This window comes from Indicator indicator, chromosome Z, assembly GCF_027791375.1.
Source record: "Indicator indicator isolate 239-I01 chromosome Z, UM_Iind_1.1, whole genome shotgun sequence".
Lineage (NCBI taxonomy): Eukaryota > Metazoa > Chordata > Aves > Piciformes > Indicatoridae > Indicator > Indicator indicator.
The window spans coordinates 77577426-77603741 of NC_072053.1; the positions used below are offsets into that span (position 1 = coordinate 77577426).

The following is a 26316-nucleotide window of genomic DNA, read 5'->3' on the forward strand; positions in this document are numbered from 1 at the left end:
TGCCGCTTGGAAGGGCAGATGGGATTCTACGCCACCACTATGCACCAGGGTGTCCCCTCGGAACCCATAAAACACCCACACGATCGCGCCACCAAAAACCAACAACGCCCAGATACCATTTTAACTTTTCCACCCCTGCACTTCTCCAACCCAATTTGCAGAGTTCCACAGGAACCATCCTCTGCTACCAAAAATCTGTGCTGGTTTGAGGCCAGCCAGAACATCTCTTGCCCCGAAAGGGACAAAAGAATGACACATGCAAACGGATTGGAGAGTGATGGAAAAAAGTTTAAATGGAAAAACAAATTGGTGAAGCTACAGAAAACTACAAACTACAAAGCATAGTGGAAAAGAACATCCTAAAGCATACAGAACCCCCTCACAGAATTCCCAAAAGCTTCCCAATCCTCCCTTCCTCCCACCTGAGTGTCTACCCAATCCCTCAGGGCTCTTCCTTCCCCCCCCCCCCCCACTGCTAGGCAAGTCTCAGGCTGGCCAGGTCTGAGACTGCCCCCCCCTCCATCCTCCTCCTGGCATTAGGCCTAGTCAGGCCTAAGAGGCCTGAGATACCCCCCCCGCCATTACCCGATAAGAGAGGACATCTCCCATGGGAGCAGAGAGGGAAGAAAGAGGAAAAGGATGACTCTGCAGATGGCTTTATAGGGCGCAGGATTTATGGGCAGCAGTGGCAGAGGGCACCCAGCCCAAACTGCCACAAAGGCCCATATAAAAATCCAGTGATATCTGCTTTTAAAAACTGAAAGTAAATCTAAGGGTTGGTTTCTGAGTTGGCTAAACAGTTAGTTATTAACCCTGGATAATATCAACCCTGGACAAACAGGAACACCATCATCTGTAAGATGTAAGCAGTTTGTTCAAAGGTCTTGGTACTGAGGTCTCATAGATGACTCTCTCCATCCCCGACACTGCCCCCAGAGACAAAGTCCTCAGACATCAACTTCATTTCTTGCCTCCAGGCTGATTTGAAGAATATGTAAGCTGAAGTGTTTCACAGAAGGCTAGGCATTTCTATGGGTTTGCAGACAAAAGACATTTTTGAGAAGCTTCCCTTCCAGTCACTGCTACATAGACATCTTAGTTCTTTTAACAGAAGAAGCCACTGTCCAATGTACAAATGTCTTGGGGATGCCCCTAGCCTCTGCGCCCTCTGCAGTGTTTAAACATCATTGTGGCAGAATGCAGTCATGAAGACTTGGCCTGAAACCCATTTTGTGTCCAAGAATGAAGAAGATAAAGGACAGGAGAGTAAAGCGTTTTTTACCGTGAAGTCATGCACACTAAATGGTGCTGCTGAAGTTAAAGAGGGCTAGTTAAAATTTTACCTGGAACATGAACAAGCAACATTTACATATATCTCTTTCCTAACTAAACAGATTTTATTTTTCACCTTGTATTTGGATGTCCTGAGCAAGCAAGGAAGGAAAAGCACCAATGCCATCACTCATATTTGTCTACACCATTTTCATTGTCTTCCCTAGACTTTTTTTAGTCAATTTTTGTTTGCAGAAATGTAGTGGCTATTTGCATTAATCACTTAACAAGGTGAAAGTGGATTAAGAATTCAAATACTGGCCATGTGAAGTACCCCACTAGAGACTCCCTCAAAGGATCATTTTGATTTAGGATACCTGGTTTCATTCTCTGTAGCATCTCTTTTACCTGGCTATACAGTCACCAGGAATTCTAACACAAAGGACCAATGCATTTTTTCATTTCTCCAATCCAAGACATTAAATTCAATGATACAGTGTACCAGCAGTACTATTGTAATGCAAACCCCATCCTTTTCTCCTCACCACCCAAAAAACATCATCAAAATCCCTGGTGCACAAAATGACATTACTTTGTTTTCCCTTAAAGCAGAAAATGAAAGAAATTGCCTCTGGATAAGAAGTCTGCCAGCAGCACATAGCGAGCCTTCTGCAAAGCACCCATCCGTTTCTTGTTATTGCAAGCCATGTTTCACCACATCTTAGACAGCATTATTTAATTTTCAAATAATGTAAGCCACTTTATTAAATCTGAAGAATTCAGAACCGGTAGGGCATTCTAACAATGATTACTGCCCTCTTATTTATTGTCTCAAGCCATCATTAAGTAACTCTGCATTGCTTTTCAAGTTCAAACATTTTTAGAGGTGAGCTCTAGAAGCTCAAACATGATCCTAGAGGGCAGTAACTACCCAAGTGATTAACTAGCAAACCTTGCTGTTTAATGAGAGAGAATGAGCTTGAGCCTGGATTGCCTTCAGGCATCAATACCTGTGAAACATGCTCAGAAGTCCATAATTCACAAAAAAAACATACTTTATTTTCAGCATTTCATTTTAAGGATTTGCAAGAGAAAAAAGACCAAAACAAAGACTGCTAATACTTTGAGAAAGTAAAGAGGAAGTACGTTGTGTTCAGACTACATGCAATATTGCATTTCTGCAACTAAAGCATACAACACATTCAAAATAATTCAAGCTCACATCTTAAATGTTAAAGCGGATGAAAAACTTGAAGTTTTCGATATGTAATCACAACCTAACTCAACTTAAACAGATTACAAAGAACTAATCATTCTGCCACATACTGAATCCTGTTGATTTTATCAGAATTCTTAAGTTACACTTGGGAAAAGAAAACAAGTCTTATATCTGATCAACAAGAAATCAAAACATTTCAAGTTTCTTTAAATCACAATTAACTACATACCTTTATGGTTTTAGTCTGAAGTCTCAATCCATTCAGAGTGTTGATAGCTTTTTCAGCATCCTTGGGGTCCACATAGTTCACAAAGCCATAGCCCAAGCTCTGTCCTGTTTAAAAACAAGGGCAATCATTAGTACTGCAGCTCTACTAATCGATAACTAACAGTGTTTAAAACCTAAATAGACAAAATGAGCAAAAATTCATTATATTAAAAGATCACCACCTGCCCCACACAGTTTCAAAGGCTCACAAAACCTAATTTTTCCAGTAAGGTTAGTGGGTTTTAACTAGCTGCTTCTGTTCCCACAGAATGCCCTACGTTCAACACAGACTTAAAACTGCTATGCAAAATAGGTTACACAAAGTCACAGAACCTTAGAGGTTGGAAGGGGCCTCCAGAGAGCGAGTCCAGCTCCCCCACCAAAAGCAGGATCACCTAGAGTAGTCTGCACAGGAATGCATCCAGACAGGTTTTTGAAAGTCTCCAGGGAAGAAGACTTCACAACCTCTCTGGGCAGCCTGTTTCAGTGCTCCTTCAGCCTCACCATAAAGAAGCTTCTCCTCATGTTGAGGTGAAACCTTCTATGTTCGAGTTTGTATCCATTGTTACTTGTCTTATTACTGCACACCACTGAAAAGACCTTGTTCCCATCCACTTGACACCCACCCCTCAGATATTTATAGACATTGATCAGGTTACCTCTCTGGCTTCTCTTCATAGACTACACAGGCCCATGGCTCTCAGTCTCTCTCCATAGGGGAGATGCTTAAGTCCCCTAATCATCCTCATCACTGGACTCTCTCTAGCAGATCCCTGTCTCTTGAATTGGGGAGCCCAAAACTGAACACAGTATTTCAGGTGTGGTGTCACCAGGGCAGAGTAGAGAGGGAGAACCTCCTCCCTAGACCTGCTGAACACACTTTTCGTGATGCACCCACAGATACCACTGGCCCTCTTGGCCACAAGGGCACATTGCTGTCCTGTGGAGAACTTGGTCCACTAGGTTAGAGACTAGAAGTGGAGGAGATTCAAGGTTAAAACACCAGAAATTCACTACTTGCTTTTGAGCTTTTCAATTGAACATAGGCAGTATAGCAACAAAATTCTGGACCAGTGCTTGAGAATGAGTGTGTTTCAAATATACTTCAATATTGGACTTTGAGACAGATTTGAAGCTGAACACTTCCACATATGTTCTTCACAAACTGAATAGAGCTTCTCAGTAACAACCATTTAAAGGCTTATATTGTTCCTATACTCAAAACATCTGGTACAAGTAAATGGTCACGAGCTAAACAGCATCCAAAGATGCAACATTTTCTGATTCTTTTAGCATTAGTCATTCAGCTGATAGATGGATAGAAAACATTTTTAATTAGCTCTTAATCACTGAACTGCAGCCCATATCCAACAGTGTGTTCTGTTTAAGTACTCTGCATGAAACACTTGAGAGTTTAGCAGTAGTCATCTCTTGGCAACTTCAAATCTGAAGTATACCATCCTTAACCAGCATACCCTTTTAAAAGATATTTTTAGTGCATAAGAACATAAATAAGTAGAACAAAAAAATTAACATTGGCAGTTCTGTATTTCTGTAACAGGCAATGTAGAAACACAGAATTATTTCTGTATTCATTTACAGTTCTACCTGGATATAACTATGTTCCTTATCCTATGAGTGCCTTTCTCCTTACTGTTTGATTACAGTAGAGCAATTTCTACACCTGTCACCTCCATCACTCCCACTGTCTGCAGAAACTCTTCCCAGCAATGTCTCTTAAAAACAGCAACCTTCTTTTTGTGCACAGCTTATTTTAGTCTTACCCCCTAATACTGAAATGATGATTTTTGGTGTATTAATCTTCTAGGAAGGAACCTATTTAAACCATAACCTGAACAGATGTTTAAATCTCAAAGAGAAAGGTATTTCATCTAAGATGTTCCAAATACTCTGTTAATTCCATAGTGAACAAAGTGTGCAGAAATTATTCCGACCATTTTCTGCTACCTCTCCATACACATGTTCTATTTTTCACATTAAAACTCCCAAACCACTCCAGACAATGCACAGATTGTGATGCTACTAAGGACATCATTCATGACCAGTTCTCCAGTTCTTCTGAAGACATTCTATTAGTTAAGCCTGATGAGTATTCACAGATTAGCCTAGGAAGCTACACAAACAAATGCAGTCATTTATTCAGGACAAGCTTGTACTGATTTCTGAATGTTTGTTCGGTCATTTTGCAAGTAAAAAAGCACTTACACTGTGAGGCTGGTGAAACACTGAGTGAAAAAGGCCATCCAGAGGGGCTCTGGAGTCTCCATTCCTGCAGATATGCAGTCTGTGTGCATACAGTCCTGAGACAACTGCCTCAGGGAGAACCTGCTTGAGGAACAGAAGCTGACAAAGGGAAGCGAGTCCCTTTCACCCTGAACAATTCTACAAATCCTAGAAACGGTTTGGGTTAGAAGAGACCTTGAAGACCATCTATTTGCAAACTCCTGCCAGGGGCAAGGACATCTCCTGCTAGAACAGGTTGCTCTAAGGATCCACCCAACCTAGTTTTGAACACTTCGATGGTTGAAGCCTCCACAACTTCTCTGGGGAACCTGTTCCAGTGTGTCATCACTCTTATTAGGAAGAATTTCTACCTAGTATCTATTCTAAATTGATCTTCTTCCAGTTTGAAGTCATTACCACTTGTTGTATCACTACATAACTCTGCAGAAAGTGTCTCTTCAGCTATCTTGTAGGCTGCTTTCCTGGAGCTTTCTCTTCTCCAGGCTGGACAACCCAAACTCTCTCAGCGTGTCTTCACAGGAGAGGTGCCCCAACCCTCTGATCATCTTCACAGCCCTCCTCTGGACTTGCTCCAGGAATGCCACACCCTTCTTTTGTTGGTTGCTCCAGATCTGGACACAATACTCCAGGCGGGGTCTCACAAGACTGCTTAAACGTCTAAACTTTCCGCTTTTCACACAAACCAAGCAGAAGCTAGATGCACTTAAACCAAACCAGCAACCACTTGAAATATCTAAAGAAAAACTTTACTAATTGTAATCACTAATTTGTATTGCCTGAAGCCAAGGATTAAGCTGAACACTGATGGAGAACAGCTCTGGGGGTCTTCCATCTGTACCTCTTCTACACCAAACTCCATTTGCCAAGACAAATTTCTTTGCGAACACACTTGTTTCCAAGTCTAGTAACACACTTTAAAGTAGATGATGTGTCCATGTCCACAACAGGGTGATAATTCTCAGATTTAAATATGTATCAAAATGCATCTTAGTCTCCTACTGTTTTAAGATAGCTCCACCTGGGTTGTTGCTTCAGCTTTGTTCTTGCAACTTGTGTTTAATGACACTACAGTTTGAAAAACTGATTCCTCTTCAGGTTAGCTCTGCCTGCTATTATCACTTTAGGTACTCTGAATATCCAGTTTGGCACTTCAAAATTATGGCCTCCTCAACCTCAGCACAGACAAGGGACTATCTGTGCACATCAGGTATTTATTCCATAACTCAGACTTATAAAGAGTATTACATTTAGCTTATCCTGAAGGAGTGTCAGCGTTTATTCTGAGTTATTACTTGGGCCAGTAAGAAGAAAACATTCACCACCTTCATTGGGAATACTCTTCTCATTTGCAGAAGTGAGCAATACCTCAGAAGTTACATGCTTATTCTTAAGTGTTCTTGTGACTATTTCATAACACTGTTTAAAGCTGTTTCTGTACACATTTATGCCCTGGACATTATGAATATTAGACAATGTGGTGTAGAATAAAACTTAGTTTGATAAACAACTGGAAAAAGAAATCACCTGAACCAGGTCAAGTTAAAGTGATAAAATGATCTGGAAGGAATAAGGAAAGCAATGAGGAAAGGCAGTTTTAGTTGAATTTTGTTTCCAACAGCACACAGCAGAAGTGCCTCAAGTTTACAAGAGCAAGGAACTTAAAGCAAAGATTATGATTTGAAAGTTCATATTCATTAATTACGTTTTATGTAACTGACACTTGCAAAATCAAACTCAAGCATAAGTGTTAAAAAAAGTCCTTGCAGTCAGGCATCTCTTTAAACCTAGGCATTCTGTATCTGCCACTAAGTGGGTCACTGACAAATGTTCAAGCTCTTACACATGTGGGCTACCATGATCTGGAAATATGAAACAAAGAAAACATGATCTGGAAAGCACAATGCTATTTACTTTCATTTATGTTTCAAGTTTATGAGCTTCATAAATATCATCTGACCGTCACATATGATGATCATGTGAATTAAAAAGTAATTTATTAGTTAGTTCCAAGTTACTTTTTAGCATTCATTCATACAGAATGGATTTTTGAAGAGCAGGGCAAAAAGTGATTTTGAACTATGTAATTCTAATCAGCTGTTTTGAAATAACCGTTCAAGAGATTCAGTGGACATCCATGTGCACATGAGAAAAGTGTAGATAACTAAGAAACAAGGCATGAACATGCTGATTCAGTATTTGGGAAAAACATGTAGATAAACTTCACAGGCACTAGTCATCCAAAGATCAAAAAAATTTTTCAAGCTAGAAGAGAGAAATGAATCAACAGGAAGCTACAGCCATGGTCACAGTGCTCCTCAATTTACTACTGTGCCTTGACAAAGTTTTTTTTGTGTGTGTTTTTGGTTTTTGTTTGTTTCGGTTTTTTTCTTTTAAAAATGCAGAGGGCTCCAAGTCACAAAACTTATGAGAGGAAAAGGAACAAAAATGAGCTCTATCCCTGCCCAGGCTGTTTACTGAAAATTAACCCTCTTTACATATTGCACAGAGCTGTAAATGCCCAATGAAAATCCTCTGTAGTTCAACATTCAGAGAAGGTCCCAAATAGATGCTATCCACACAGGAAGTGGTCACACAAAGTAGATGCGACAAGTGATGCCTGTTGTCCATTCTTAATTTTTTAAGAAGTGGCAGCAACATTCCTTAAATCAGAATGAAGCCTTTTAAATACAGTCGCTAAAAAACAGCATTTTCCTCCTGACAAGAACATTCAACTTTCTGAACAGGAATAACCTCATTTTAGAACTACACTTACGAGAGAGTATATCTTGGTTGCTTCCAGCAACTGGTTCAACACTTTTAACTAGAAGGATTAGAGTCTTGTTGAAAGAGCCAAATTTTACAAGTACAAATCATGAATGTGGAACTGCTGTAAAATGTTGCTGTTACATTTTCAATCCACAAGCTACCATTCAGTTTCTGGAAGAACATTCCCTAAAGCCTCCAGGCACCTCGGAACCAGGAAGAAATACTATTTCAGACAAGCACCAGGGGCAGTGTCTTCACCAGCTCTTTACTTACATTACTGGGCTGGATGCACAGTGAGAGAGTTCAGTCATCTGAATTATGCAGTTCTGCTAACAACAGTTTGATCTGAAAGTGCTGAAGTGTCATTCACAATGTTACACCTTAAAAGAAAAGCTAGAAATATAGACAAGCATGAGCCTTATCTTAACAGATATTAAGTAAGCTCTTTCAAAAGCTAATTCTGAAAAACTGAGAGCTCTATCACACAGGGGTAGGCCCTGTGAGGCTGTAAGTAACACTAAACGAGGGCTGCATTTTCAGTGGTCTCACATATTTTATCACTCCTGAAAAACAATAAATTTTCTGCATAACAGTGTGATTACGCAGTGGCTAATTAGTATGGTAGTTTTATTTAGTAACTGATTAAAATGTCTGGGTAGTTTAATAGGTCTTCTCTGAACTTTGGAGAGCAGAAAAATGAAGTCTGACCACAGAAATTTCTGGCCGGTATCATGCCTACTTCTCTTCTGCTCTTATGCTTACTGCTGACCAGCTTTTTACTGCATCTGTGTCCTCCTCACTGTCCTACATGCATGACTACAAGGAACCTGTCTTCCCCAAGAAAATCCAAACCCAATACTGTAGAACCTTGCTTGAGCACACAGTTGTCTTTTTTTTCCAGCTGTGTTCTCTTAGTATACAATGGTATTATTCACCAGATCATTAACAGGTGCTGAGAAAACACTACCTTTGGTTCTGCAAGAGTTTCTATCACTGCATTTCTTCCCAGGGTCAACCACTTGCATTACTTCAACATGTTGTCCCTACTCAAGTAAACCAAAACACTTGCCTTCGAACAAGGCAGCAAGAGGCCTCTGAAAGCTTGGCACACCCACCACACGAGGGAGTCCTTGGCTGCTGTTTCCTGTCAGAGCTATCCATCACTCAGTGCAAGAGCCTGAGTATTTGGTAATGACTGCTGACTGTATTGCCAGAGACCCAGCTAGTCCTGCACCTTGTCTGGAATTCTTAAATATTCCTGTAAGGTCTGCAAACCAAACATAATAGATGATCAACAGTTTCAGGTAATTGGTTTTCCCATCAAAAGCAGTAATTAGAGCAAAATGGGACACTAACAATCAGCTGAGCAGTATGCACTCAACTTTGTGAAAGGTAAGGATGAACAAGTTCTGTGAAAAAATGATTTATTTAAAGGGATACACAGACTTAAGTTCCACCTTCCCTCTTCTTACCACTCTCTTTTACAAGTTAATGTAAGAGAATTAGAACACCACCAATTGAGTGCTGTCAGTGCTAATTCTTAGATGGACTCCAAATCTATCACTCACTGTCTCAAATTATCACCTTGATACACCTAATTAAAAATGGAAAGAAACCCAGAAATTATTTGACTAATAATACATCTTAAAACTAATACGTTACTAAGCTTAAAACTAGTTCCATAGTCTAGTAATAAAAATCTACAAGCACATACTGAAAATGCAACTCACTTATCTGTAGAACTGTACCTACAAATGTCTACAGAGCTGCTGTCTTTCTAACAAAACGGGCTAAAGAAATAAGCACAGAATAACCATCAAGTGTTGCTTTCTTGCCATTTACTTTTGATGTATTGTTCACAGTCCTTCAGAATTTTGCAGTAAGGCTTGAACTGCATTTTAAATGCAAATCCAGCAAAATTAGGGAAATTGCCTGAGCCACTCATCAGCCCCTAATTTAACTGCAGTTTGCTCCTAGTTCCAGCAGATGGATTCTATCTACTGAACACCAGCAACACAAACACCACTGATCTAGCAAGTTAGGCAGCTTGTGAAAGAACACCTGGAAACCATAATTGCTACTAGATTTCAGTATTTTGATACTTTTATGCCTCTTTCCCCAAACCCAGTTTCTCAGCTATTGCTCCAAAGCTGGAAAAACAGAAGTTCAAGACTGAATTAAAAGGATCAACTGCTGACTGAAGCATCCAACAGTTCATCCTGCCATACAGCGACAACGTAACTGTTTAACTAGCCATAATCAACAAGACTAAGTAATCCTGAAAACCTTATTTTTTCACCCTGGTTCAATTCTGGCCTTTTATTAAGTACCATCTTCTTGCCTTAAATCTTGCATAGTTCCTTCACATGTGAGGAATATTATCTGCTATTTCATCAATACAAGCTTGCTGATATATAAAAGCCAGCGTGCAGCTCAGGTTCCTCCACACAGCAGGCAGAAAAAATCAAGGGTAGGGGGTATTATAGATGGCAAGTTTCACATGAAAGGCAAGCCACTGAGAGTTATTAACAGACACACCACAAGCAAATGTGAAGTTGAAAGCAGGGACTGTTTTTGCACAAGGAACAATGCATTTGCTTCTGGACACTACAGAAAGTTGAACACTGATAGTCTTGTCTGACTGAATTGGTCAGCAAGTGTGGAAAGCTCAAATGTAACATGGCTGTGCCTGTGATAGCTCTGGGAGTTGACTGATACACAAAAATTCTTAAAGCCATCTCAAAATTAAATGCAGGATCTGAGCTGTATTTGTGTCAGCTCTTTCTCCTGATGTGGATTAAGGCATCACATCACTAAAATCAGAGGCTTGCACGTTTAACTTCTGTAGCTTTATACAACTTTCTACCTACTTCTTGCACTTCGCAAGTCCTAGGAAGACACCCCCAAAAAAAAAAAAAATCTGCAGCTTTAAGTCTTAATACTTACCACTCTGTGGTGGCTGAGAGAGATACCCACATGATATCCTTCAGAGTGAAAGGGTTTCAGGGGGTGTAGGTCAACAGCGCTACTACTCAAACCAAGATAAACTTCTTGTTTATTATAAACACTTTCTGCACTAATTTCACAGCAGTTACCCTGAAAACCGGTGATGCCTATAAAAACTTCAGGTCTCCTTATACACACTAGTTGCCACTAGAATTCACATTTACTCAAGCAGCTGGCTTAGAATCACTGTGATGTAACACCAATATATACCTACCTACAAGCACACATGAAAGGGCAAGCAGTGGTAAAGACATGCCAAACAGACAGCCTAAGGACTCCCAAGGAGTAAACAAATCGCTGTCTCTGATAAAAGCACACAAGATATCCCATGCCAGAGGACAAGTGCCAATTTGCAAGACCCAAGACTTCCAAAGGCTTCTTTTTGGTGTTACTGCAGTCACTGACAAGAGCAAATTTCGACTGCACAGTTGTGGCAGAAAATAGATACTGGATTAATCGCCATTAAAAGCACAGCACTTGCTGAAAAGCAGTCATTTAATGAAGAGGATGTTCTGATTTGCTACATTCAGAGAGGTCCCTAATCATATTTAGCCTTATAACAAGAGTTCAACGCCTAAAGCATGAAGTCCTTCCTCACGCTATGTACTGAGATCACTTCATCAGTTCAGGTTTATATATGGATGAATAAACTGTTTAACTATTGTGAAAAAAAGGCTGTTTTTACAATGTCAGTAGTATGGAACAAGGCAATATAACTGAATCCCTGGAACAGACTATATAGGTTTAGTCAAAAAAGGTTCTTTTTATGTTATTTGTTAAAAACAAAGCCTACTTAAACTCTTGAAAGGTCAAAAGAGTGCCATGCCTGCAAAAGAAGGAGAATCAAGTGGAAGTGCAAAGACAATCAAGTGCTATCTTGAGTAACGTAAGATGAAACAAGTTCCTTCATCTCCACCTGCTTGCGTGACTCATTCCAGGAGACATGTAAAGAGACATAAATTATGCAGCTTACTATGAAAAAAGCACAGTGAATGCCATGAAGTCCTTTTCAGTGATAAAATAGCAATATCCAGAATCAAGGAAGACTAACTATAGGATACAACATGACCCCCAACACAGCAAGTCCAAATGAGGGCCACATAGGTGATGAGCAGGCTGGAGCACCTGCCGTACGGGGGCAGACACTAAGAGCTGGGGCTACTCAGCCTGGAGAAAATGGCTCTGGGAGTATCTTACAGCAGCCTTCCAGTACTGGAAAGGGACCTTAAAGAAAGCCAGGAAAGGACTTTTTACAAGAGCTTGTAGCAACAGGATGAGAGGAAATGGACTGAAGCTAGAAGAGGGTAGATTTAGATTGGATATTAAGAAGAAACTCTTTACAGTGAGGATGGTGGGACACTGGAATGGGTTGTCCAGAGAGGTTGTGGATGCCCCCTCCCTAGAGGTATTCAAGGCCAGGTCCAACAGGGCCTTGAGCAATCTGGTCTAGTGGAAGGTACCCCTGCCCATTGCAGGGATGTTGGAACTCAATCTTTAATGTCCCTTCCAACCCAATTTATAATTTGTTAACAGACTTTGACAAATCTCCAATAGAGCTCTGGATCCACATACATGAGGCTTGTTTGAAAACAGCTCCTTCAGGATTTTCCTGCAGTCCAGTTAATAAGATAGTACTCCACCCACCAGCTAAGTAGGCCAATTGCACCTTCTTCCATCAAGCATATGAAGTTTGAAATTACTTTCTTTTTGTACTGCAACACAGTCTCTAGGCCACATCAGAAGCTGTGTTTATAGAGTTCACTACTTTGAAAATGAAAAAGATTATGCTTACAACCCTCACCTTCACACCCACCCACAGAGAATCTATGCTTCCAAGTCTTAAGCAAGTTGCTCTGGAGATGAGAAACTTTGTCAGGGAACACCTTTTATCTACATCTTTGCCCAAATCCGAGTTGTCAGGCATCCAGAAGTAGTTCTTTAACCTTGGCACACCACTAAGCAGCAGCTATCAAGAACCCCTTCCTCTACAACTCCAACACACCACAGCTTCAGCTAGCTCCCTCTTTAGCTACCAAACTGGTGAACTCTCTCACTGAGCTCTCTCAAAACCTTGCAGAAACGTGATGGGCAAGAGTCTGTTTGGGTTTAGAAGACAGGAGGTTTGACAACAGGAAGTGAAGCAAAGAGAAACCTTCACATGGGCAGCACCTGGAACAGTCTATTAATAGGGTTTCACAGCTACAGAAGTCTGCAGATGTAAAATGCTGTTCCAGGCTAGATCACAGAATCATGGAATTGTCTTGGTTGAAAGAGACCTCCAAGATCATCAAGTGCAACTCCTGAGTTTAGATCTCTAAACAGATCCTGCCTCATTTTCTAGATAGGACAAGCAGGCATACTGAACTGCAAAAAATCGTCTACACATGCATTATTATTAGTTCAAGCAATGTCAAGAGACAAGAAAAAAAACTGACCTATCAAGCAGGTTTTTTTAAGAAGAGTTGTGAATTTTATGAGCATATGACTATTACAATAAGAAAATTGTAAAGGAGCTATGAAGCTATAAAAACCTAAGAAATTCTCCCAAATTTATGACATCTGATTTCCACTGCTCTCTAAAGTTAGTCTGAATTCCACAAAGCTTCAGTTTAGCTAACAACTTCACAAGCATTCCCAGGCAAATAAAGAAGCAAAGGCTTAAAAATAATTTCCATGATTTGCAGTGTGAAAATAATGCACTATCTTCCACATCTATAACTGATTTTGCACTGAAGAAAACAGACATTTTTGAAGGGTAGTCTTTTCTGTAAAGACACCACATTAAATTGCCATTTTTACCTCTATTTGAGTTCCAGAAAAGAAGGTTTAGAAAATGCAGTCTGCCATACTATGGTAAGTCTTCATTTTCAAGTAGAGGCTACTACCATGCCTTGCATTTTGTCAACAGCTGGTAAATCCATTTGTCTTACACAAGCAGAAACCTTGTGCTTTTAAGTGCTTGAACTTTGTTCTTTCGTAAATATAGCTTCATCCCATTTTACCTTCCTCCCTCACATTTGAAGCATTTTGAGCTTGATATTAAAGTAAAATGTTACCTGCTGCTTTTATATTTGTAAAAGTACTAAAGAATCAAAATCAAAGCCCACTATCTAGAACAGCTGATAACAATTAAGTTATGATGCTATGTTGAGATTAGAGTCTCCTACCTCTTGTAGAACTATAATTACTTCATGTGGTAGTTTCGCACCTTGTATTTAGATACAAGCATGAGTTAACAGACTCCAAAATATCTGGGCACAATGACTCATTCCAGACAGACTCTCTGGTTAGCAAGCAAGGGTGTCATTCCTGCCCCACTTCTCAAATGCTGCTCTTGATGATGGGATTCTCACATGAATAGACAGCACCTTCTAAAATCTTCATTAGCATCAAGGTTTAATTTGTGCACCTTCAGTAAAGCAACAAAACAGCAATCAGCTATTTTAATCTGTGCTGATAACACTGTGTTTTTCCATTAGCTGAGCAACTAAACTTCAATTCAGCTGCCAGGGCTCCCCCAACAGCAAGTTGTGTCCATGAATGTCCTGCCTGAAGATGACCAGAAGGAATCTTCTGCAGTTCAGTTTCCTCTTCTACCTCTCTCAACCAAACCCCAAGATAACAATCAGAAAGTGATGCAAATCTTGTTGACAGTATGCTGCAAGGAATCATTGATTGAAACAATTCCACTCCACAGAAATAGCAAAATACTAGAACTGCCCTCTGGAAGCTGGGCTTCAGATTGCTCACATGAAATTAAAAGTAAACTCCTGGGTGTCTCCCTTCCCTCCAGCAGGTTTTTCGGAGATGAGGAGGCTCTCATGCTCAACTCATCTCAATCCTAAAGTGTGCAGACAGCGTCAAAGAACTGGGACATTGCTGTAATGCAGTCTTTAAGTGCACTCCAATGTTGCAGATGTGACCACAGACTGCATGGTAAATAAAAGATTGGGAGATAATTTGGTTCTAATCCACAGGATGCTCTGACAAATATTCAGATCAAGACAACAGTAGCGATTCTTTATCTCTTTGATTTTCAATACACAGCGTTTTTGACCCAGTATGTAGCAGGCTACATGTCTTAAAATCTGCTAGTAGATCACATTAGTAGAGTCTGACACTGCCTACTAATATGTGCAGAAAAGTCAGTTTTTCACCAAAAAGCTTCTCTGATGAAAAAAGGTTCACCTCCATGTTTTCATTTTATTTGCCAGACCTCTTAGTGTTCCTGTACTGCAGTTGCCTCATCAGCTTAGAAAACAGCTCTCTGTTCCAGTATCTCATATACAAAGTTACACCTCATGAAGCAGCATGAGGATGCATCCAACATTGATATGAAACAAGAATTAAACAGTCAAATGCAGAACAGAGCTTTGCTGCTTATCAACTCTCATTTGCAACTTAGCCTGCATGAAAGTTTATTTAATTTTCTATATGCTCCCCTAAACTTCTCAAAGCATTCACTTGGTACCTAGTACTCCTGACAGTTCAATTAAGGTAAAAAAATATATCTGTTTTAACACAGGAATTAAACCAATGTAATTCTTAAATTCATACCAAAACTTCCTTCATACAAACTTGATAACCACCCTTGTTCTGAACTGTAGAAAGGAAAATTTGCTTTTCAAGAACTGTGGAAAACCTGAAAATTAGTATGAAGAGGACTAGAACAAGAGCATTCTCTCTCCAGCACTCACAAACACAAGGTAATCTTGCTCCAGGCTACTCATATCAGAAGTATTGCTCCCATTACAACTGTAAGGTCAGACATCACATTTATTCTAAAATATTTTGGAATGTGACTGATGCAGTGTTTTTGCTGACACCTGAAGACATGTCTCAAAGCTGATATGATGTTCTCTGATAAAGCAGAAACACCAACAGTGGTTCCAACTTCAATTTGAATTTGGGATCCTTCTTAAGCCATCACTGTATGCTATATAGAAGACATCATGCTTTCAAACAAGAGGTCTGTAGTTAAGCCTCCTCTGGAGACTTTCAAAACATGCCTGGACATGCTCCTGTGCAACTAGATCTAGGTGAGTCTTTTTAGCAGGATGGTTGATCCTCCAGAGGTACCTTCTGACCCCTACCTGAACATACACATGTCTACAGGACCTGATAATAAGCATCTCAGGAAACAACCTGAAGGACTTGGCTTATGAGTCACGAATTCCCTCTCCATGATATTTGAAGTGTCATGAAATCCCTGGTGACTGGAAGAAGAGAAATAATGCACCCAGTTTTAAAAAAGGTAGGAAAGAGCACCTTGAAATTACCTGCCTGTCAGCTTCACCTGTGTGCCTGGGAAGATCATGGAACAAGATCCTCCAAGGACCAATACTAAAGCACTAAAGGAGGACAGGAGGTGATTAAAGATGGCTTCACCAAGGACTAATCCTGCCTCACCAGCCCAGTGGCTTTCTACAATGGAGTGACTACATTACTGGACAAAGGAAGACCAACAGATATCATCTATTGGGACATTTGTAAAGCCTGTGACACAGTCCCCCCACAACATCTTTCTCTCTAGAGAGGCATGAATTTGATGAATGGATTGTTCAGTGAAAAAGGAATTGGTTGAATGATTGCATCCCAAGGGTAGTGGTCAACAGCACAATGTCCAATGAAGACAGGTGACAAGTGCTGTCCCTTAGGGGTCTGTATGGGAACCAGTGCTGTTCAGTATCTTCATCAACGATACAGACAGCAAGACTGAGTGCACCTTCACCAAGTTTGCTAATGATGCCAAGCTCCACGGTGCTGTTGATAAGACTGAGTGGCAGGATGTCACCCAGAGGGACCTTGATAGGCTGGACAATTGGGCTAAGAAGAACCTCATGAGATTCAATAACGGCAAGGGCAAGGTCTTGCACCGGAGTCAGGGCAATCTTTGTTATCAGTACAGGCTGAGGATGATATTGAGAGCAGCTATGCAGAGAAAGACTTAGGAGTATTGGTGGATAAGAGGAGCCAACAACATGCTCTTGCAGATCAAAAAGCAAACTGCATATCGGGCTGCATCAAAAGCACCATGGCCGGTAGGTCAAGAGGTGATTCCACTCCTTTACTCTGTGTGCTGGCAAGACCTCAACTACAGTACTGCGTTCAGTTTTGGGGCCCTCATCACAGGAAGGACATGGACCTGCTGGAGCATGTTCAGAGAAGGGCCATGAAGACGATCAGAGGACTGGAGCACCTCTCCTCCAAAGACAGCCTGAGAGTTGGGGTTGTTCAGCCTGGAGAAAAGAGAGCCTTATAGAAGCACTTCACTATTTGAAGTGGACCTACAAGAAGCAATATGGTTGCTCAGGGAAGTTGTGGCAGGTTGAAACTATCTCCCCAACATAAAACTGAAACTATTGCAGAATTGAAGGAGGCCTGATCTCTAGAGACATTCAAGTTTAGGTTTGATAGGGCTCAGAGTAATCTGCTTGGGGATTTCCCTACTTACTGCAGGAGGGTTGGACTAGATTAACTTTAAAGGTCTCTTCCAACCCAAGGCATTCCATGATTCTATTCCACAGTTTTGTGAGATTCTAATCCCAGGCAAGGAATCTCTTGACCAAGTAGCAGCAATGTGAAATCCCAGCATATAAAGCATCAAAACCATTATGTAAGGATGTGGGCAATTTGCACATCCATCATTAAGACCTTGAGGCTCACTATGTGCCTGCAGCAGCCTGTTAATTGGAAGAAGCAACTTCACTAAGAAATGCCAAGCATGTGAACTCAGCTCTGCAAGACAGAGACAAACACTTTGAATACCCATACCAATAACTGATCAAGTACCAGTTTTATCTTTCCACCCTCAACACAAAGAATCAGAAGATTAAGTAAAGGACCTTTTATGCACTGACACAATTACTTACAGAGAAGAGGGGCTTGTTTTCTGCACCAGCCTTTAGCTGACTAATAACAAGGTGTGGTGTAAGTCCAGCCTAGTTTCAACTAGGGTAGCTCAACATTCACAGCCAAAAGTAGAGATTGCTTTGGGGTTGGGTAAACCTAGGACTAGAAATAGTTTTTTCGGTAGCCAAGGCTACCATGCTGAAAATAATGCACAGATTTAACCATTCCCTACCTAGTGTCTTTGGAGCAAGCTACCTGCTATCAGAAGTGGTAGTGATTCAGATCCAAAGAGAAGGCAAAGCAACCTCCATTCAACAGCACTGATGTCAGTCAGAGGCTATTCAATATGGAAGTCAAAGGATCAGAGTTGGGCTCTCAGCAGCTTCTTAGCTTGACTAATTGTGTGCCACTAAATAGTCCTTACCTCAGAGGGCAAGTTGTCAGCGATTACCAGTTTAGTGAGGAAGAGCTGTGAAGCCTGTTGAATTCACCACCACATGGTATACATTCTGTCAGTAATGTTTCAAAAGCCATACTTTTGTTTTGGGGAAGCTTGATTTCAAATTAACAAACTGGGTAGAATAGTCAGTAGAAAATAAATAAATCCCATTCTCTCCATCACACAAGTACAGCAGCACCTGTCCAGGCCAGATTGTGGGAATTTCTCCTCCTCATTCAACTATACTTTAAAAGCCACCTGAAGGCAAGCACAAAGTTGATTGATGCTGTATAGTTAACTTCAGACTCAAGAAGTACAGTCTGAGAATCAATCTTGTGACTGGGGACCCAGAAGTGCAGTTGGGGACAGCAAAATTGTTCAGAGGGCAGTAGCCAAGACCTGTAATCAAGCATGACCAATGCCAAAACCATCCCTTTATTTGTAAGAAGTTATCATCACACCATGTACATGTAAAAATAGTCACAAATGCTACCTTCAGCATGAAGAGAACAATGACAGAAAGTAAGCATACTCAAGAAAAAAAAAGGGCAATTATTCAGTGTCTTACTACTATTTTCACTAACTGTGTATTAGCAGGATGCAGGTAATGAGCACTAGCAGGAAGTACTTTGTATTATTTTAGAAAGGTACAGGCTCTGGCTATAGTCAGTCTTACTGTGCAGAAGACTAGGTGGTCAAATTTAGAAGAGATCCTTAACTTGGCTCACTCTGCTCACCCTCAGCAGATACAGATATAGAACATACCAGACCAAGCGATAGACAGCTTTAAGGATGACAAAGGGACTGGTACATCTGCCTTAGGAAGAAAGACTGAGAGACCTGGGACTATTTAGTCTGGAAAACAGAAGACTGAGATCTTATAATGTTTAGAAATATCTGAAAGGTGAGTGTCAAGAAAAAGGGGCCAGTCTCTTTTCAGTCTTGCCCTGTGATAGGAACAAGGGGAAACAGATACAAAACTGGAACACAGGAAGTTTGACCTCAACTTGAGGAAAAACTTCTTTACTGTAATGGTGACAGAACACTGGAACAGGCTGCCCAGAGGGGTCGTGAAGTCTCCTTTCTCTAGAGACTTTCAAGACATCCCTGGATGCATTCCTGTGTGACCTGCAGTAGGTGATCCAGCAGGGGTGTTGGACTCGCTCTCTGGATGCCCCTTCCAACCTCTACAGTTTTATAATCTCATGATTCTATGAACAACTTGGAAATATTCCTCTTTTTCCTGCCAGATTCCTGTTTCAGCATCATTCTTGTAATGATGACACGACAGCAGGAATCACCCATCAATGTGGGAAAAGGTGGCATGGCTTCTTTATGTAATGCTAGAGTAAAAGAATCTGTCATCAGGATGAGAGATGAAATCAGGCACTGCATATGCCAGAGACAAGTCCTGCAGTGCCAGAGTTGCCTGAAGGGCCTTGTCCTCCACTATTCATGTACATAGCCAGGAAACATACCTCTCCAGCATATAAAAGCCTTCAATACAAACATGTAGTAAGGGCTCACATCACACAATCTGCCTCAATCTGCCTCAATTAAAGCTTTTCTCTTCCCACTTCTCACTGTTGCTGCTCCAGGAGCACTGAGTCACAAAGTTTTTATTTAGTATGAGAAAAATGTCCATGTTCTGCAACTACTTTTGGTACTAGAAAAATACTGGCTTCCACTTGTTAAAGCATGGAGGACATGCAACCTCAAAGAGGTGTAATTTTTAATGCAACAGCTAACCCGCACATTTAGGAACTGCAATCAAGAGTGAGTTGAAGACGTGTTCTTGAGGACTCCGAAAAAAAAGCCAGGAAACATAGTATCAGAAGTCACCACTTCTGAACACTAACGAAATACCAACTTAAGTGGTACATCAATGTTTTTTAATTTGAGAGAGTTTGGAGTTGAAAAATGGAGATGTGACACTGAACTCTGCCAACTATTCTTTCATGATTGTTTTAAGGTAGAATCATCTATCTGATGCGCTTTTGAAGTTAAACAACTGGTCCAAATACATGTGACCTGTGCACCAGCTGTTGTAAAAATTAATTACTAAATAAAACACAACACACTCAAGTAAGAAATAACTGCTGCAATGCAAAAGCAGCTTTACCTATGAAGTAAGGTAGCCTTCCCCTTTCCTAAGATAGAAGTTTAATTACCTGCGTGCCTTAAAAGGAATTTTTGCATCAAGTGGGGCTAAAGAGGTCATGATTCCAACGGAGTTGAATAAAAACTCACTAAACCTTGTGAAAGTATCTGCTTCTCTTCATCTAAATCTTCTTTCCAAAGACTAAAGCTCAGATCTAAATGCCCTATTCACATTTACAGCGCTCATACAAACCTTGATGAAATGCAAATACAGACACTTAATTTCTCAATGTGGAATCTAGATAATGATGAACCTAAGTTCTTCCTCACTAGCAACAACAGCATTGGTTTCTGCTCCCTTTCTTCCATGATTTAAGAGAACTGCAGAAGACCATGGGACTGCTTGGAAAATGAAAAAAAAAAAAAAATAGAGAAGACCCCCAAATCAACATACCTGTTATTTTGTCTCTGACAAGCTTGCAGGATTCTATCTCACCAATGCTGCCAAACAGGCTCTTCAGTTCTTCTTGTGTCATGTTCTGTGGAAGGTAGTTGACTATTAAATTGGTCTTGCTGTCTTCTGTGTTTCCAGAATCAACTGGTGATGAGCAATTGTTTATAGTGTTTGAACTGTGAGCTGTGTTATTGCAGGTTGGTCCATTAGACAGTTGTGTTTCCATGGCACCAATTACCTGCTGAAAAATACAGAAAACAACAACCATCAAAATTCATATTTCACTATCTATTAGTAAGTTCAAACAAGAATCCAGAACACTTGTCCCTATGCAAAAATATTATTGCCAGAGCCATACACTGCCTCTGTAAGGGAATTTAAAACGAAACAAAACAAACAAAAAGGAAAAAGGAACAGAAAAAAAAAAAAACCACCCACCAATACAGAAGGATTTAAACTGTTAGTCAGGGTAACGCTTTAAAAGCTTGCAGGCAAATAGAGTTGCTGCTAAAATCTTTAAGGAGATCTCTCAATTAAGTCAACATTCTAAATTTCCATCCCCTCCCATTCCCCTCATTTAGGGGTCTCCCAGCCTTTCTAGTACAGAGGTTACTAAGCAGAATTGGCCTGTTGCAAGGGTAGTTAGTTCATTTAACTTACAGATTATAAAAGCGATAGCGTTTCATTATTTTCAAAGAGATGGGAGCTCACTGTATCTTAAGCCCATTTCTTACGAGCAGTAACAGAAAGTAAGATTAGTAATTAAAAGAGGTATTTTGAAAGGTTCATAGGTTCATGTATGTGCTGGGATGGGAAATATACTCTTCCTTGATAACCGCTAGGTCAACCTTCTATTACCATAGATTCAAATAGCCTTTAAATGCTTTCATTTTAATAAATTGACAATTCTCGATTCTCAGTTCTTCCCCCTTTCCTGAAAATACTTGAATTTGTTAAGTAGTTTGATACTTCAAGTTACTTGATTTACTTTTAGACAAAAATAAAGGAGTAATCACCACTCCAAGAACTACTGTTTCATCCCTAAGTAACTGACTGTATGACTGGCAGATACAGCAGTAATCAGTCAGAGAAGTGACAGCACTTGCCTACAATTTACCACATGTACAAAAGGTTCTCTGCCATCTCAGTCAGTCACTGAATGGTAACAGCTGGTAAAAACAGCAGATTTTTAACAGCAGCCTAATATCCAAGACTTGGGCTGCCTACTCTGTTACCAGCATCACAAGAAAACATCCAGTAGGAAAAAAGTCTATAAATTAATTCTCCAGCAATAAACATTTCAACACAGAAGCAAAACTCATCAAGAAGTTTCACTGAAAAAAATAAATTAATTAAAAAATCCAGGAAACACTGAAATCTAAACTTGGATTTCCAGGAGACAAAAATGCCTCCAGTAAAACGGCAGCATAACCTCAGGAGGTCATCTGTACTGATTACCCTGTTCAAAGCAGCATATGCCATCAATGCATACTTAAACAGCTGATTAGGTCAGCTGTATTCAGAGAGTGTAAATTTGAATTTCCTAAAAACATGAGGGGCTAAACTGCGTGACTTAAACCACAAAGCAAACATTCCTGGGAAAACATTTCTCTGATCTGCAAACAGATTTTCCAAGAGGTTACTTCGGCACAAAGTAAGGGAAAAAAAAAACCAACCAAAATCAAAAACCCAACAACATAAAAAAAGGGGGAAGATGTATCTGTTAAGAAGATTTAATATAAAACTGTGATTTAGTTTCCCTGAGGAACAACAACTGGAACGACATTTGACTCCCTTGTGACAAACTCCAAGGGGTAACCCGCTCCTGGCACTGCAATGAAACAAGTCTGCTGAGAAGATGATAAAGCAGTTGATCCTAAAGAAGATAAATTACTTTTAAAAACACTAGTTTATCTGCAAGGGCTAGCAGCCACAAAAGCTCTGAGCTCTCTCAGATTGCATTTTCCCCCTTACTTTCCTTTTTTCCTCCCCCTCAAACTTAAGTGTTCATTAATGAAAATTAGCAGGACTGAGTATGGACAACAAACAATTCTCACTTAATTACACATTTATTCAGGTGGCAAGAATGAAATCCTAAGCCAACATTCAAGTGAACAGCTGCAGTAGCCTCTGTGTGCTGAAATTACAGCACTTCTCAGCTATAGAACCATCTGCTCTGAATGAAGTGATACTAATATGTTTTACAAATAACGCATATTCCATTGATAGGCTGAATACAACTGTTCATAAAACACAAAGCACATCTTCAGTAGTTACCAAATATTTTCCACCCAGAAAAATAGTTTGAGATCAATTTACAGTTTTCAAACAATTCTTAGAATAAGACTTGCAAATATAATTTTTAAATAGTAATAACAAACACAGAGTATACAGGTTTTAAAGTTACTGCAATTTAGTATTCAGACCATACCAAAACCATTTTAGTACAATACTACTCTTCAATTATCCACCGGGTATTTTGAATTAATACATAAGTCTAATTGACATTTGAGGAAAGGCAAGCCACTGCAGTATAATTTCTACAGGAGATCACCAGATTATAGAAAGAGTTGTCATGGTACACCAGTGTGCTCTAGGCTCTCACAGAATAGGGACACAACCTACAGCCTGTAATGAAATGTAGAAGAGAGTTAACATTCCAAATGAGAGATTAGAGTTTGGTATGGCCTCAGCACTATTAACATGTAAGAAAAGCAGCCTACAGAATTTAAGAAAAATCCCACAGACCCCAGTCCAAGGCTCTGCTGCCCACGAACCACTTCTAAGCAGAGAAGCCACATCACAGAGTCTGACTGCCATGTTAGTTTGGAGTTGCCGTCTGCAATATGGACACAAAAAGTACCGTATGTTAGATTAGCAAGATAATGCAACAAATCAGTTTGTACAAATTTACAGTAATTGCATTTATACTCCCAGCACGTCCATGCAGTGTGGCTTAATTGGATTTGAGGCAATTCCAATCTAATCTTTCCAAATTTAGTTCTAAAGTTATTTTTCTTCTGTGAAATAAGATGCTTCATCTACCATGGAAACTACCTTTAGTACCACACCACGCCTAAAAGGAACTCTACGACAAATGAAATTTTTACATCTTCAAGACTGAAGAGAGGAAGGAAAGAAATACAGTGAGTCGATTTGCCATTTGTACGCAAGATGACCATGCACCACTCAAAAACAACTCTTCTCACATGCCTTTCCCAGCCAAAAAAAAAAAAAAAAAGAAAACCAAGAAAACCCACAAAAAAAAACCCACACAAGACCACAAACTACATATCTAGAACCGAGTCTGTTGTTAAAATCCTAGGTTTTCAAAGTTAAGTAAATTGAAGTCTTGCACAGGTATTCAGTACATTTCCTTGCAATAGCTGTTTAAGAGTACCACCAGACATGCAAGTGGCAGCTGAATCAAGGATTTCTCCAACTGAGTAACTGGAGCACAACATGCAAGAGATAGTTCTTCAGAAGTGTATTTTTGTCCCCAAGCGCATTGTTTTTAAATAAAACACCACTGCACACCCAGTTGAATTTGAATTGAACAGTGCTAGGAGAATACCACAAAAGCTAATGGGCCATTTGCAGATAATTACAAGTAGTCGAGATGTTAAATATCACCACAATACTGGCACAAACAGGAAGACTCCTGGCTGTTGCCACAGCTTGAGATTGATGTAAATAAGAGATTCTTCTCGCCCCTGGTTAGCAGATGACATAAATCTAAACTGATAAAAAGTACTCAAATTTTTGGAAGGCTGCTGCATATCCAGGATTTAAATACATATTTCAAAACAACTTTTTCTGTTTTAAACCAGTGTAAATTAGTCTTCATTTCAGTTTGCTACTGAAGTCTGTATTAGCTTACTTCATAGCTGGTCTTTATTTTTAACTTAGATTGATAAGAAAACCTTTTAATTTTTAAATTTTTTTTAACACAAAATACCAAAGCTTCAGTATCACCTGCAAGCTTGCAAACCATTATTGTCTCAACCACAAAACAATGCTAACAACTGCACTTCTGAAGCTCTCCATTGTGTACAATGTATGTTTAGTTAACTACTTACTCCATAAAAAAAGTCTCACCTGTTTAAGTTCAGACAAGCTTATTACAGAGGCTGCACTAAAGTGTCAGTCTACAAAATTCTGTCCTACAGGGACGGTGATGACTTGTGTAAGATGATATATTCGGGCCTCTGTGGCTCTCAGTGAAGTAGCATGACCTGACAAATTTGCTTCTTGTGAGCTATGTGCTGCAGATGGACAACTCCAATAGGACCCAAGTGCACAGGACTTCCATGAATTCACTACAGGGACTTCACTGTGCCCTCAAGCACTGCAGCACATTCTCAATCAAAGAGCACTTCTCATTTGAAGTACTTCCAGTTTACATATATGCCTTCGCTGAAGTATTCTACAAGGTACTTATATCAATTCTATAACTACCACACCATTGTCTCAAAACCAAATTTTGGTTCTTAATAAAGAAGGAGCCATGAATAGTCTTTAAAATAAACACTGCAAAACACTGCACTACTAAAGAATCACTAGAACCATTAAAAGAGCTAATACAGTTTTTTACTATTAGCCTCAGAGACCATATTACACTTTAGTTCATTAAAATAGCTCAGCAGCTACTGCACTCAAAACCTAAGAAATCACTAAATTCAGGAAGCTGAGCTCTTTATACCTACTGAAGAAATTTGTCTTAAAATACATTTGGACTAGGAAAAGAACAATTAAGTGAAGCCGGGGAAAGAAATGTGCTTTCTTTACAGCCCTGAAAGGAACCAGAACTGAAGACTTGTCTGGTTCAAACTGAGTGGTTCCCTTTTACTAACATACAAATCACTGGAAGTCATCTACTTCCAATAAGTTTAACTGTGCTTGGTGAATTAAAAGTCAGATTTTAAATCAGAATATCCTTACACATTGTTTGTAACATTAACTGAGTCCCTATTTTCTAATTAGCTGCAGTTCAAGTCAGCCAGGAGTAAGGTTTGCCTAGCAGAGAAACAAGTAGGTTTCTTTTTAAGACAAAAAACATCAGGAGTTAAAAAGCCATATGGTTTAGGTGATTAGTTCTGGTTGCCATAGAACAGTTCCAATTATATGAACAGTAGATTTTTATATGACAGCTTTAGAAAACGAAGTGGAACTAGCAAGATGAAAGCCAAGAAAAGAATAGTCACAGTGGTTTACTAACTTTCCCTGCAAAACACATTTTTGGTATGCAACATACTCCACTGATCATGCTCAGCTGAAAACGAAAGCTGGGAATGGACCTTGACAGTCTTCAGACAAAGATGTAACAGAATAGCTTTCACCTCAGGCATACATGCTAGGCAGAAGGCTCTAGTGCATCACATTCATGGGCCAAAGTCTTTCTGCCTCATTTTGATTCATACCTGCACATCCATGTCACACACACAAAAATTCACATAGATTTTTATATACTAAATTCTATTTCTAGACATCACTCCAAAATCAGTGCACAACTATATACTTTTAAATTCTCTTAGTATATAAAAGTGATGATAGAATAATCAACATCCTAAATCTAGGTGAGTAGGCACCAAATACTAAGTACATCTGCCTCTCTTAACAGATTACCACTCCCCAGAGGCAGCTGAAGCTGTAACAGAAGATGCCTCCAGCCTCAGA

At 39.8% G+C, this 26316-nt stretch overlaps 1 protein-coding gene across 8 annotated transcripts in view; it reads right to left on the minus strand.

Moving 5' to 3' along the window:
• The window catches only part of ELAVL2 (ELAV like RNA binding protein 2), a 47213-nt gene extending 23741 nt beyond the window's left edge, over nt 1-23472 (minus strand). For 3 of the 8 annotated variants that reach the window (XM_054398191.1, XM_054398190.1, XM_054398188.1), the window contains exons 1-3: nt 23389-23460; nt 20641-20881; nt 2721-2824 (exon numbers count right to left, since the gene is read on the minus strand). In XM_054398191.1, coding sequence (XP_054254166.1) covers nt 2721-2824; nt 20641-20881; nt 23389-23460 — 417 coding nt within the window. Of the gene's footprint in view, nt 1-2720; nt 2825-20640; nt 20882-23388 lie in introns of those variants that run through there. The other 5 variants (XM_054398192.1, XM_054398193.1, XM_054398194.1 and 2 more) reach the window with 4 other exon arrangements.
• Nucleotides 23473-26316: the final 2844 nt, after the last annotated feature.